Source organism: Malaclemys terrapin, chromosome 2 (assembly GCF_027887155.1).
Source record: "Malaclemys terrapin pileata isolate rMalTer1 chromosome 2, rMalTer1.hap1, whole genome shotgun sequence".
Classification (NCBI taxonomy): Eukaryota; Metazoa; Chordata; order Testudines; family Emydidae; genus Malaclemys; species Malaclemys terrapin.
In genome coordinates, this window is record NC_071506.1 from 45,302,384 (window position 1) to 45,315,346 (window position 12,963).

The following is a 12,963-nucleotide window of genomic DNA, read 5'->3' on the forward strand; positions in this document are numbered from 1 at the left end:
GTCCCTTCTGACCTTAAAGTCTATGAGTCTGAGATATGACCAGTTTATTTGTGTTTAGCTGAAGTTGCCCATTATTATTGTTTTACTAGATATGGTTTCCACTTTGATCTCCCTTACCAAGACAAACTCAGTGGACCTGATTTTTCATCATGCTACAGGTCCTTTGCATTACTTTGCCAAGGGGAAGTAAAGTCAGTGGATCACACCAAACAGGAAGCTCCCCTTTCTTAAGAACAATGCTGGGATGGTACAGCTCCTGGTGGAGTGGGAAAGTCCAAGAATAAGGAGATGTGGTTATTCACTGTTACTAGAACAACAGCCCCAGCCATAGGAAATCAAGTGTAAGTTAGAGCAGCCCTGAGCTTGCTCCAACATATGCTAGGGGCTGACCAGTCCCAGAATTGGTGAATCATAAAGGTAGCCTTTTGTTCCTCATCATGGGTCCTCTCCTGAGTGCTACTCAGCCAGAGCTGAGAATCAGACTCACTATGTTTTTCCTGATCCAGAAGCTGGTATTATAATCCTACATATCTTCTAATGACTTGAGATTCTTTTCCATACAAATTTTACGGTGTTGTCCGCGTCACTCATTTTCTATGGAATCTTGAGGTATAGTGCAGCTCCTCCACTTCTGTCACTTAATGTGTCTTTCCTATATACAATAGAACCTCAGAGTGATGGAAGGAATGGAGGTTGTCCGTAACACTGAAATGTTCGTAACTCTGAACAAAGCACAATTTGGGCTTCAGCAGCTGACACTCCAGGGCAGGCTCCAGCAGCACCTGAGCACCCTCCTCAGCTCTGGTAGCTTCCTTGCAGGCAGCTTCTTTCCCTGGGTTGGACTGAGTTTGCAAGTTTGTCCCCCTCCCGGCTGGGGGGCTGGAGGTGGGGGGTGAAAGTAGTGCAGACCCCAGTGGTGCTCCTGCTCTGCCTGCCTTGGGCTGGCAGCCCCAGCGTCTTCACCTCCTAGCTGTAAGTGGCTGCCCCAGGCGTGGGGTGGGGGTGGGGGTGGGGACAGGCAGCCCAGATGTGTCTACCTTTAAGTTGCAATACAGGCACTATAGTATTTGCTTTTTTTTTTGGTCTCTGCCGCTGCCGGATTGGTTACTTCTTGTTTCACGTGGTGTCCGGTTGACAGGTCAGTCCGTAACTCTGGTGTTTGGATCTTTGAGGTTCTACTGTAGTTCATTCCCAGGCAAAATAGTATCACATTAAATTTTGTCAGGCTAGAGGGTAGTGATTCAAACACTAGCTCACAGACTTACACAAAATGAGCTAAACATCCTTGCTGTTATTCAACTGAAGATAATTTTGTCCATTAAGTGTTGGTTTGGTAGAATTAGATTTTTATTTTTTATAATTTCAACAAATAATATCAATGTTTAAGCATTTTTTTGTTTTTATTAATTTAAATTTTCACAGTTGTGGGGAAATAATAGGAGATTTGGGAGTCAGACAATAATTATTTAATGACTAGATGTTGAGATTCAAAAGTGAAAGCTTTGTAACTGTTAAAACAACAAATGACCAACATCACCTGTCAAAAGATACAAAGCAAATATCCTTAAATCAATCTCTAATAAGTTCTCATAAGCATTTTTCTTACTTTTCCTATCTGTAATTTTTGATTATTATTGATGGAAATTTTTTGTTGGTCTGTGTGCATATGGTGGAATTGACATTTATCGATAAAAATCTAATCCTTCCAAGCCTAACTGCGTTTAAAAAAGCCTCTGGTTTCTACCTTTTTAGTGAAGTACAAGGATGGAATCTCATCCCTTTAATCCAGCACTTCTCAAACTATGGGGCAGGTCTCCCAAGAGAGGTGTGGGAATGTGTCAAGTGAGGTCCGAGCTGTGTGCTTTTATTTATTTATTTTTTTAAAAAAGAACTGTGGCTGTCATCCCTGGATGGCTGGGGCTGGACCAGAAGGGCCGTGCACACCTGGGAGGTGGGGAGAAAGAGGATGGCCAGAGCTCCACCGCGCTGGGGCTGACCGCCAGAACCCCGCCACCTGGGCTCGGGCTCTCCTCTCAATCCCTCAAGGGGAGGCAGCGGGGCTCTGGCTGTCAGCATCGGGGTGGCAGTGGGGCGCTATGTCTATATCACTTTTCACATTGCCACCCTCCTGTGCTGCTGCTGGCGCAGCACTGCCTTCAGAGCTGGGTGGTGGTATATCTACTTGGGGATGAGGGCATAAATGACTACAGACATAAAGAAGGGGAGCCTGAACAAATAAGTTTGAGAACCATTGCTTTAATAAATTCTAATAATAGGAAAAGAAACGCAAATGCCTTTAGTCTAGCATTATGCTTCTATCTGTTTATATATTACTTAGATTGTAAGCTCTTTGGGGCAGAGGCCATCTTGATCTGTGTTTGTACAGCACCTAGCACAATGGGTCCTTGTCAGTGACTATGGCTCCTAGGCATTATGGTAATACTACTACTAATAATAATATATTTTGCCCTCGCTGTGTTATCTGAGCATTGTATACTTAGCAAACTGTCAGATTTGTCCTTTCCATTTTATAGGTCTGGTCTGACTTGAACTGAGCTAGCCACCCTTTTATAGGTTGGAGATCTTCTCCCTCTTAAAGGGAGGTCCACCATTACCCCACAGCATGCTGAAAAAAACCTTCCCAAACACACAACTATCATCACAAGAATGCTCTCCTCTTACTGAGCACGTTCTGATTTTAAATTTTTCTCAGATGGATGAGGGGTGGAGCATGCAAGTCACTGGATGGACACCTCTTAGCAAACAAACAGGTAAGGGTAGTGTGGCATAACATTTTTTCTGTGATTTGTTTAGGTGCATTGTAACAAAATTTGAGGCTTATGATTTCAGTCTTTAGATTAGTAGCTTTGAGACTTTTTGAGCTCTAGCATGCCTAGTGTAACAAACAAGCCCTCACTGGTCTGTTTTCCCTCTCTACAGGGATTTTTGATCCTCTCTTTATGATGAACTTTAAACCATGCTTAAATAAGAGTCAAAACACAATAAAACTTTCCAGGCATGTTTTTATTAACAGCTTTCCTTTCCTGATTAGCACTGCCTTGGGTTCAGTATCCTCACTGGGGTTTAGCTGGAAGCTAGCGTATTTGACTGGAAAAAAGACAGGCATGAGACTTAGCCCTAGTCTACACGACAGAATTACTTCGGTATAACTACGTCACTCAGGGGTGTGAATAATCCACACCCCCTAAGCAACTTAGTTATATCAACCTAAGTGATGGCGTAGACAGTGCTATGTCAGCAGGAGAGCTTCTCCTGCTGACATACCTATCGTCTCTCGCGGAGATGGATTAACTACGCCAACAGGAGACGCTCCTCCTGTCGGCTCAGAACGTCTTCATTAAAGTTCTATAGCGGTGCAGCTGCATTGGTGCAGCTGCGCTGATGCAGTGTTTTAAGCGTAACCTGCCCTCAGAGAGTGACTGATTAACAGAGAAGTACAGCAGAAGAAAAAAGCCCAACAATTCACAACAATCACACTATGGCAGGCAGGAAATCAACTTTTTTTATTCAATTTTGAAAGAATTCCAAATAAGGGTTTGATCCTGCAAAGTAATTTGTATGGGTAAAGCTTTATATGTCTTTGTGGGATGTTTTGCAGGATCAGGACTGCAGGATCAGGATGGAGGAAGCTTGCTAAGGCATTGTCCCAGAAAGGTATGCACTAGAAAAAAAAATCTTCAAAGAGTTTTTCTTCAAAAGCTCCCCTTCTCAGGGATCCTAAGAAAATGCTACAAAACAACCTCCCCTACAAGAAACTGCAGTATCCTAGGGCTATCCTATGGCTATTCTCACTTCCAGCTCTTTTTCTAATTATTCTCTGTTACAGAGGACAAAAGCTGGGCAAATACTATTCACTGACTAATTCAACACATTGTGTGATTCTTTTCAAATTATTCAACATATATGTTGAATTATTTCTTCATCTCTACAGCTGGGCCCAAGTCCCCACATTGAATACTTTATATGAATATTTTATATGAATATACAGAATATTTTATATGCTTTGAACTCTCGCTTTTATTCCAAGAGTCCTGTCCCAATGCTCCCTTCATGTGTGTTCCCCAATAGAAGAGAAGATGATCCATGAGACAGTCTCTCTGTTAAAACTTGGTCCACCCCAAGTTTGAGATTCATTCAAAGAAATATTCATATCTGTAGTGCTACGCAGAATACACCGCAATGGTAATAAAATCATACTTACTGCAAACATCCAGTCCGAGTAGAAGCAGATTCCACATACTGTTTCAGAGCGAGTCGGAATTCTTCTAGTTCTTCCTCTAGCACAGACATTTGACGCTGAACAATCATTATGTGCTGATGAAGATATTACAGTATTCATTGGCATGTGCCTCCTATCATTTCCATACATTTTAAACTAAGAAAGTTGTCAGGATCCCAAGTTGAAAAATCTATGGCCTGAATTTCAGATGTGCTGAGCAGCTCAGCTCCCATCAGCTTCAATTGGGGTGATGGGTGTTTAGCACCTTTAAAAATCAAGCCCTAGGTTTCTCAAGTTGAGTATCCTCAAATCCATGATATCAAGTATATCCAACTTCATTTAATTAAATGAAAAAAAAATGTAATGCAACATTCAGACTGAGAGATCAAGAACAGCACAGAGAATTTAAAAAATACTGATTGAACAGGAATCTTAAAGGGATACTCTCAGTTCCAATTTGCCCCCAAATTTAGCTTTTGTAAATATAAGCTTTTATAAAATGTAAGACCAGCAGAAATGATTCCATCATGTAAAACAACACAACCCCTCCACCCCTGCCCCCTGATATTCCCCAGTAGAGTTTGCAATCCACTGTTTTAGTTCTCTGGCACCTTAGAGTAAAATAACCTACATATGTTACCGGTTATTCTTGCACCAAGCTAGGCTGCTGGTCAAGTTGGGCACCCAAAATCTGTGGCCACTTTTGAAAATGTGTGTGACTTGTCCGAAGCCTGGATCAGAGTTTCTCATGTGTTTATTGTTATGTCAAGAAACAATAGTTGCTTATTTCATAAAAAAAGTTAACACATTTCAATGGATGAATCAATACTATGCAAGCAGATGTGCAAGCTGAACTTAAGTCTCCAGATATGGAAGTTAAAACCGTTTGACCCCAGTTGCTCACAAGCCCAAACCTTAATGTGATTTAAGATATGGAATACAACTCTATTTTTGATATATTCCAGTACAGGTTTTCTCAGACATATAATCAAGAAACAGAGATGGTAGAGAAGAAAAAGTGTGTTTCTTCCTCACTTTGGATTTGGGCCTTGTGAAATTAAATAAAAGAAATGCAAAAAAGATTTACAGTGTGGTCATGTTATTATAGTAATTTTTTTGAAGTGACTAGTTGAAAATAGCAACAAAGAGTCCTGTGGCACCTTATAGACTAACAGACACATTGGAGCATAAGCTTTTGTGGGTGACGGATCATGCGTCTGATGAAGTGGGTATTCACCCATGAAAGTTTATGTCTATTAGTCTATACAGTGCCACAGGACTCTGTCGCTTTTTACAGAGCTAGACTAACACGGCTACCCCTCTGTTGAAAATAATAATTGAAACTATACATTGACTTGAAAAGTTTGTCCTTTCTACAGAATGAATAACCTTGATGAAAGGTAAAACTCTAGAAGAATAACTGGAAGTGGAGAAGACACCAGACCTTTTCATCCTTAATTCTTGATGCTTATAATTCTAATATTCTAAGGAGTTTGCATATTGGTTCATCCATTAATACATGTTACTTTGCTTATTCAGTATTTCAAGAAATGATGCTTGCTTAATAACCAACGCAATGGAATCTTTGGTCCAGGCTTTGATTCCTTCCTGGCTTGATTATTGGTACGGTCGTCTCATTGATCAACTTGCATCTATACTATTTCACGATCAAGCTATCCAGAATCATATGACTCATTTGATCTTTCCTTGTTAATGTTTTTCTTGTTCGAGTCTACTAAGTGCCATCATTGGCTATCTCTTTTCATGCACATTTGATTTAAGGGTTCAGAATGGTAGCTGTGTTAGTCTGTATCAGCAAAAAGAACAAGGAGTACTTGTGGCACCTTAGAGACTAACAAATGTATTTGGGCATAAGCTTTTGTGGGCTAAAACCCACTTCATCAGATGCATGCAATGGAAAATACAGTAGGAAGATTTTATATATATATATACACACACACACACACATATGAAAAAATGGGGGTTGCCATACCAACTCTAACGAGACTAATCAATTAAAGTGGGCTATTAGCAGCAGGAGACAAAAACTTTTGTAGTGTTAATCACTACAGGACAGGCTCAACAAAGAAAGTAACAGAATGCCACTAGCCGTCACCTTCAGCCCCCAACTAAAACATCTCCAGCGCATCATCAAGGATCTACAACCTATCCTGAAGGACGATCCCTCACTCTCAAAGATCTTGGGAGACAGGCCAGTCCTCACTTACAGACAGTTCCCCAACCTGAAGCAAATACTCACCAGCAACAACACACCATACAACAAAAACATTAACCCAGGAACCTATCCTTGCAACAAAGCCCATTGCCAACTCTTTCCACATATCTGTTCAAAGGACACCATCATATGACCTAATCACATCAGCCACACCATCAGGGGCTTGTTCACCTTCACATCTACCAATGTGATATATGCCATCATGTGCCAGCAATGCCCCTCTGCCATGTACATTTTGCGGACAGTCTCTATGCAAAAGAATAAATGGACACAGATCAGATGTCAAGAATTATAACATTCAAAAACCAGTCGGAGAACACTTCAACCTCTCTGGACACTCAATTACAGACCTAAAAGTCGCAATTCTTCAACAAAAAAATTCAAAAACAGACTCCAATGAGAAACTGCAGAACTGGAATTAATTTGCAAACCGGACACCATTAAATTAGGCTTGAATAAAGGCTGGGAGTGGATGGGTCATTACACAAACTAAAAACTATTTCCCCATGCTAATTTTTCCCCTACTGTTACTCAAACCTTCTTGTCAACTGTTTGAAATGGGCCATCCTGATTATCCTGCTGATAATAGCCCACCTTAACTGAGATTAGTTTTGTTAGAGTTGGTATGGCAACCGCCATTTTTTTCATGTTCTCTATAGATATCTTTCGTCCTACTGTATTTTCCACCGCATGCATCTGATGAAGTGGGTTTTAGCCCACAAAAGCTTATGCCCAAATAAGTTTGTTAGTCTCTAAGGTGCCACAAGTACGCCTCGTTCTTTTTATTTGATTTAAGGTTTAACCTTGGTTTCAACACTGATTTATTTGGAAGATTTGCTCTTGGCATGTATACTGTGACAGACCCAGACCAGTGGGGTACAGGAGTCTGGTAAAGGGCAAATATACTGGTAACTGGATGAGTAGTTTTCTGTTCCCTGAGTGACCAGAGCAGGGGCTGTACTAGAGTAATCAGGAACCTGCTAGAACCAGTTAAGGCAGGCAGGCTAATTAGGACACCTGGAGCCAACTAAGAAGAAGCTGCTAGAATCAATTAAGGCAGGCTAATCAGGGCACCTGGGTTTTAAAAAGAAGCTCACTTGAGTTTGTGGTGTGAGTGAGAGGAGCTGGGAGCAAGAGGCGCAAGGAGCTGAGAGTGAGAGGGTGTGCTATTGGAGGACTGATGAGCACAAGCGTTATCAGACACCAGGAGGAAGGTCCAGTGGTGAGAATAAAGAAGGTGTTTGGAGGAGGCCATGGGGAAGTAGCCCAGGGAGTTGTAGCTGTCATGCAGCTGTTACAGGAGGCACAATAGACAGCTGCAGTCCACAGGGCCCTGGGCTGGAACCCGGAGTAGAGGGCAGGTCCAGGTTCCCCCCAAACCTCCCAATTGACCTGGACTGTGGGTTCTTCCAGAGGGGAAGGTCTGTGGGCTGTTCCCCAACCCACATGGTGAATCTCTGAGACAAGAAAATCCGCCAATAAGTGCAGGACCCACCATGGTGGAGGAGGAACTTTGTCACAAAACCTACTTGCAATTTGTGTTCATTTCTGGAGATGTTCTTAGTGAATCATAAAAATAAAGAAACTCTCTTTTATCTCTAAATAATGAGTATTTTCTCATGTCCTCTCAGTTTGGTGATACTCCCTCTTCCCCAAAAAGCTCTTTTTGGTCTTATTATTTCTTGTGCATTGAGGCTCTGCTGCAATAAAATAGATCCTTATTAGCTGAAAAGTGAGTTTGGTGATTTCAACCAAGCTGCAGATGGATACTGTCTACATCACACAAAATTGGTCCACAAACGTCTTAATAAATTCACTGCCTTGAAAAACACTTACAGATTTTGTGTTTCCTTCCAACACCTCTTCTTCCAGTGGCTCAAGCTTTAGATCCTTGTGATCAAGGGGGAAAGAATGCAAATATAAAACACACACGTTTAACTGTGGGCAAATGACTTCGACTTTTATTTGGGGGGGGGGTAGACTAGGCCATTCCAAACCAGATTCTGATATAGGCCTACTTAGAATGAAGAGTTTGAACTATAGCCTTTCTGCTTATTTATTAGTTGTTAGTCTGACATACAAGTTGCTTGAAGAACCTCACCCACTTCAGTAGCTGTACAAGAGCTACAGGCTGGATCAAACTTTAACACAAACACACACACACACACTCCATTAATAGCTAGACAGAAGCAAGTTGTTAATTTGTGACAAATCTGCTCAGTTACATTCATATTTTAGATCTAACTCACAAAAGAAAAACTCTCAGCTGAAGATGTCACAAACAAGAGGCAAGTAGGAATGAATGAACGAACCCTGAGATTTAGCATAATATAGGTCTTGTACAGGAGAAACTTGTGTAGATTTTATTCATAGGTAGTATTATGAGCAAATCCCTTTATTATTGAGTAGCTGCTAAATGTGCCCAAGAGAAGAAGGCCTTGAAGAGTCTTCCACAACTGCTAGTATTCATAGCTGGGAAATCTTCCACACAGCCAACAATGCAGTTAAAAGAATCAACATTGCAGCAGTGAACAGTATATATGCTAGAACAGTGGTTCCCAAACTTGGTTATGAGACGCTTTGTTTACCTGAGCGGGCCATGAGACGCTTTGTTTACCTGAGCGTCCGCAGGTACGGCCGCTCGCAGCTCCCAGTGGCCGCGGTTTACATTTCCTGGCCAATGGGAGCTGCGGGAAGTGACGCAGGCCAGGCCACTGCTTCCTGCAGCTCCTATTGGCCGGGAACGGCGAACCGCGGCCACTGGGAGCTGCAAACGGCCGTACCTGCGGACGCTCAGGTAAACAAAGCGTCTCATGGCCCGCCAGGGGCTTACCTTGAACAAGCTGTGAACCAAGTTTAGGAACCCCCATGCTAGAGGTGGTGAATTAGCTTCTAAATACAAGACATTTCTGGAATAGGAACAGGCACAAAGTAGAACTGCATGTGGATAGAACTACTTGCCTGCAATTAGTCTGATTTTCAAGCAGGTGCATTTGTGAGATTGCAAATGTACTTACTTACTTCATATGCGTACTACTAGATGTGGACATGCAAATCTTTGATTTGTGTGAACACATCTAGTAGTGCATGTACAAAGTTAGCAAATGCCCACTGATGATCAGGCCGTATAATGCTACGCATATGGGAATACTTGTAGACATACCCACTGTGTTACGTCTACATGTTGAGCTGGAGGTGTAAATTTCAGCTTGAAGAGACATACCTGGGCTTGCTCTGATCAAGCCACTGCACTAAAAGTAGAGTGTAGTTGTGAGCTGCAAAGGGGCTAGCCACCCTGACTGCCTACCTGTCCAAGAGCCAACATAGGTATGTCTCCTTGAGTTGGAATTTATACCTCCAGCTTGAAGTGTAGACATACCCAATGACAAAGGGGTATTTTAGCACCAGAGACAGTTTCTTCACACTTCAGAACAAACAAGAGATATTTGTAATAAAGACGTGAAGCAAAATTCAGGATCTGGCAAATTGCAGCAGGCTACATTGTGGCAAATGGCAACACACTGTACGAGCTTCTTTGTGTAAGAAATTTAAAGATGCTTTTTCTTTTCCCAAACATGAATGCAATTGGGCAATGACTTCTTAGCCTTGGGAAGCAGGCATTTTGCTAGTGCAAACACAATAGGTGGTTAAAAGCAAACAGCAGATGTGATGCTGCTAGTGGAGTTTAAGTAAACATGGTATTTGCTGGAGCATCACCAACAGCAGGTGGCAGAAGTCAGTAGTGAAGTGACATTCACTCATCAACTGCTGTGCAATTGTGCATCTCATGCAGAATTTAGATGGGGGGAAAAAAAAAAATCACAAAATTTGTGAGGAAACTATTTGTAATGGCTCATCTGTCAGCACAGAGACTTCAGATAGAGAACCATGCAGGAAACTTAATCTCATTATACTTCCTGTGGCCTCCATATACTTCTCATACTAAACTCCAAGGACAGGAATAAAGTAAAAGAGGTGAAGCAAGAGATCACAGCATAAAGTAGCAACAAGTACTACTGCAGATTTCACCCTACTGTAGAATGAAGTAGGCCAAATTCTGTTCCCCTACAAAATGCGTGGTATTTACATAACTGAGGGCAAAATTTGGCCCTAAAGTTTTGACAGGCTAATTTAAAACATGGTCAAATTCCTTCTATAAATTTGAAAGTACAAGACTGGTCTAAGGTGAAATCCACCCTCTGCAGAGGGCCTGCATAAGGGCTATCCACCACTTAAACCCTCCAAATAGATCTGAAGTGGGATTTAACTGACACATAGGCTTTGTGCTGGCCCTCTGCGCAGGGCTGACTTTCACCCCACAGGCTTGGTTGGTAATGATGTGATACCATATGGCAACTCAAGCTGGAAATGGGAAGAACTGTACAGATAAAGGTGATTTTGTTTTGTGGAGGATTGATATTTCAAAATTTACTACAAAAAGGAATGGAGCTTTGGCTCTAAGAGAGAGTCTAAGCTGTGGGCTCCGGAAACTTTGGGGTCCTGGCTCAGGGACTGCAGGCTGTCTCAGAGCTATGGGCCCTGGATGCTCAGACTGCCAAGGAGCCACAAGCCTGGGAGCTGGTGCTCACAGGGTTGCCAGGTTCCCAGCTCCCTGTCATCCCATCCAGTGTGCTGAAGGGGAGCTGGGAGCCTGGAAGCCCCAACTGAGTCAGAAGCCAGGGTTTTCAGACTCCTGGCTCTCCATCAGGCCACATGGCAGGCTGCCCAAGAGCCGGGTGGGCAAGTTGATAGAAAGCCAAACAGGACTCCACTGGAACTTAGTTCTATTTTGACGATCTCCACAAAATTTGATTTTGACCAACTGGCTTTTTCTGACAGAAAACCCTGCCATCAGAGAATTTGTGACCAGTTGTAGTGGGAAGATTCAACCAGGAAGAGGTGAAGAATATTCCCCGATCCTACAGTGAATGGATACTGGGGACCCTGTGCTTGCAGAATGGAAAATAAATACAGATAAGATATATAAAATGTTATTCCCCAGACACAAGTGAGTGTGATTTTTCATATCTTTGCACAAAAGGGGGTGTGAAGTCTGATCTGTTTGTTATGAGGGAGCTGGGGACCTTGTGGCAGGAGTAGCTGGAAGGCTGGCATCATTAATAAGGCACCTTATTAAATATCCTTAGTAAGTTGTGGTGTGTTCTCTGCAGTTCTAGTGGTGAGGTGTGTGACTCTGGATAGAGGAGAAGATAGTAGGTACTGTTAGGTGCCTTAACTTTTGATACTCTTATGGTTTTGTGTTAGGAATGTTATGTATAGACTAAACTTAACTAACAGAGGGTAGTTGATTTTGCATATTAATGTATGCAAGCATTGTGTGTTGCATATAGAATCATAGAATATCAGGGTTGGAAGGGACCTCAGGAGGTCATCTAGTCCAACCCCCTGCTCAAAGCAGGACCAATCCCCAGACAAAGTTTTACCCCTGTTCCCTAAAAGGCCCCCCTCAAGGATTGAACTCACAACCCTGGGTTTAGTAGGCCAACGCTCAAACCGCTGAGCTATCCCTCCCCCCAAGTGTGTGTATATACAGCAGATACAGATACCAACTCAGGAAAAAAGAGCTGTGAATATTCAGTGAAGTGTTGTTTTTTATGAAATCATCAAATAGGAATAAGCAAGATGAAAGGGAGACGGGCATTTAGTGTACTTTAGCTCATGTAGCTGTTGTGCTAGTTGCTGTCATTATTAGTTGGAACAGCAGTGTGAATATGACATGGCAGGAAGAACATTTATGGTTTCAGGATTGCTTCAGAAATCTTTACTGAAAATGAGAGAGAACAGATAAAAGGAAATATATACCTTCTTTTCCAGCCTGTCAATCAGCTTCTGGAGTCTGTTTATCTGGGTCATCCATTGGTTGTCTTCCTCTAACCAACCTTTCAGAAACATAAATAATGAAGGATAAAATGTTACTGAAAGCTGGGATGTAATGTACTTACTTATTTTTATGTTGTTATAAATACACATGTAAAAATGTTTTTTTAGCTTGTAACTTATTTTGCATCTTGAAAAAAGGCTAGGATGTATTTGATTGTTAACAGTTGTTTATGCATAAACTAGTAAATTAAACTGAATATTTAAAATAAATTAAACAAACAATTTTTCCTGTAATAGTGATTTCCTAAAACACATGATTCTTCATGGGATGCAGTAGAAACTATCGAGCTTTTTTATTTTTAAACTGAATTCCATGTTAACTCCAGTGTTTTGAAACTCTGTTGAGTGTTGTTGGAATTGTTGAAACTCTGTTGGAATTGCTTGTCCAGGGAAATGAATCCAAGCCCCTAACCTATGTTCAGATCGGAATGCAAGCCTCACCTTTTTGTTGCTCAAGCCTTCCCCCAGTAATGTTTCCTCTACTTATGAGTCAATGACAGGGAAAAAGACGACAGGAAGGAGAAGAGAAACACACACACACACACGTTCAGATACATGGAGAGGTGGAGACTTGAACCTTTCATTT

The 12,963-nt window shown here is 41.8% G+C and overlaps 2 protein-coding genes across 2 annotated transcripts in view; one reads left to right on the forward strand and one right to left on the reverse strand.

The window, feature by feature from the left end:
* Positions 1-2,791, forward strand: part of C2H8orf88 (chromosome 2 C8orf88 homolog) — a 56,029-nt gene extending 53,238 nt beyond the window's left edge. Inside the window, exon 6 of the mRNA XM_054016603.1 lies at positions 2,714-2,791. Coding sequence (XP_053872578.1) covers positions 2,714-2,791 — 78 coding nt within the window. The remainder of the gene's footprint in view (positions 1-2,713) is intronic.
* Positions 1-12,963, reverse strand: part of NECAB1 (N-terminal EF-hand calcium binding protein 1) — a 128,722-nt gene that overhangs the window by 7,269 nt on the left and 108,490 nt on the right. Inside the window, exons 8-10 of the mRNA XM_054016602.1 lie at positions 12,300-12,376; positions 8,313-8,366; positions 4,223-4,335 (exon numbers count right to left, since the gene is read on the reverse strand). Coding sequence (XP_053872577.1) covers positions 4,223-4,335; positions 8,313-8,366; positions 12,300-12,376 — 244 coding nt within the window. The remainder of the gene's footprint in view (positions 1-4,222; positions 4,336-8,312; positions 8,367-12,299; positions 12,377-12,963) is intronic.